Source organism: Loa loa (assembly GCF_000183805.2).
Source record: "Loa loa unplaced genomic scaffold supercont3.609, whole genome shotgun sequence".
In the NCBI taxonomy this organism is placed as follows: domain Eukaryota; kingdom Metazoa; phylum Nematoda; class Chromadorea; order Rhabditida; family Onchocercidae; genus Loa; species Loa loa.
Window position 1 is genome coordinate 14,240 of NW_018108789.1, and position 1,586 is coordinate 15,825.

Below are 1,586 nucleotides of genomic sequence, written 5' to 3' on the forward strand. Positions count from 1 at the left end.
ACTATTTATTAGTTAGTTTTTTAAAATTTTTTTAAAAATTTTAAAAATTTAACAAAAAAAAAAAAAAAAAAACTTACATCAAAAATTTCAAAACCAGCAATATCCAATACACCAATGAAAAAATCTCTTGAAATACCCTTTTGATCCAATGTTTTATTACATTTTTTAACAAGCCAATTAAAAACTCTTGAATATAATCCTTTTGCCATTGCACCAACAGACCATGTTACTTGTTCAATATTTTGTCCTTTATTAACCCATTCATTGCCAACTTTTACACGTGGTTTTGTTAATGCTTTCAGGAATTCTTCATGATTTAAACCATACATTGCGGATGCTTTTTCCGCATCATCTGTACCATCCGGTTCCGCTTGCTCCTCACGTGGTCGTTGTTTAAATTTCATATTTCCCATATGCATTATTGCTGCCATTAATTTATAACAATTCATTTTTTCTTCCGGTGAAAAATGTAAAATATCAAATGCTTCATCGGTAAGTTGATGCTCTTCCTTATCATTAACACCATCAATTGTAAGCTCAGCTTGTGCAACAAAATGATATTCTTTTAATGCCTTATCCAACATTAAATCTTTTTTCAATGATGGCATATAATCCGAATAAAGTTGATAAAAGATATGATAACATCGTTCACCAGGTGCTTGTCGTATAACACGTGATTTTTCAAGCAAATCTATAAAACAAAAGAAAAAATAAAGGAAAAAAAATTAGTTATTAAATTTTTAATTGAAAGTTTATGCAAATTCATTAAATAAAGATTGTTTAAAAATTTTCGAAAATTTTAAATTATTTGAAATTTTGAAATAATTAAAAGCTACCAAATTTTTATTACAAATTTCAAATGGATATTATTATTTTGAAGCATTTTTTTTTTTTTTGAAATTTCAAACTATTTAAAATTCTGAAATAAATCGAAGTTAGAAGTTTCAAAAAACTTCTGGAATTTTAAACTATTTGAAATTTTGAAGTAATTAAAAGCTACCAAATTTCAATTACAAATTTGAAATAAGCTCTTTTTGAGAAATTTTTGAAATTTAAAACCATTTCAAATTCTGAAGCAAATCAAAGTTACAAATTTCATACATTTTTTTTTCCTACACTTGGAAAGTTTTGAAATTTTTAAATTCTAAATTATATCTGAAAAATGATTTGTGGTACTTTTTTTTTGCGCAAACCAAATTTAACTTAGTTGAATAGTTTTATTACTGTATGGAAATAGAAAGGATTCAATAATGTTAAAAGTTAAAAAATTTTTTTTGGAAGTTTTTAATTAACTAAGATGAAATTATTAAAAATCAATCAGTTAAAATTATCTGATTGATTCATTCAATGGAAAGTAATTCAGTTCATCTGTAAATGAATATTTCCGGAATGATTAAAACGGAAGCATCGTCAGGAAGCTATGTGCATATTTTAGATTGCAGTAATAATATCATATCAACAAAAAGATATGACATAATATCAAATGATCAGAAATATTTTATAAATTTAAAATTAAATTTCAAAAAAAAAGAATTAATAAAACTAACAATGTTCAATGTTCGCATGATGGCGACACGGCCAAGCTT

At 24.8% G+C, this 1,586-nt stretch overlaps 1 protein-coding gene across 1 annotated transcript in view; it reads right to left on the bottom strand.

Moving 5' to 3' along the window:
- Window positions 1-1,586, bottom strand: part of LOAG_18870 (hypothetical protein) — a gene marked incomplete at its 3' end in the record, with an annotated part of 6,170 nt that overhangs the window by 2,018 nt on the left and 2,566 nt on the right. The window contains exon 4 of the mRNA XM_020451531.1: window positions 78-691. Within this exon, the coding sequence (XP_020304676.1) occupies window positions 78-691 (614 nt within the window). The remainder of the gene's footprint in view (window positions 1-77; window positions 692-1,586) is intronic.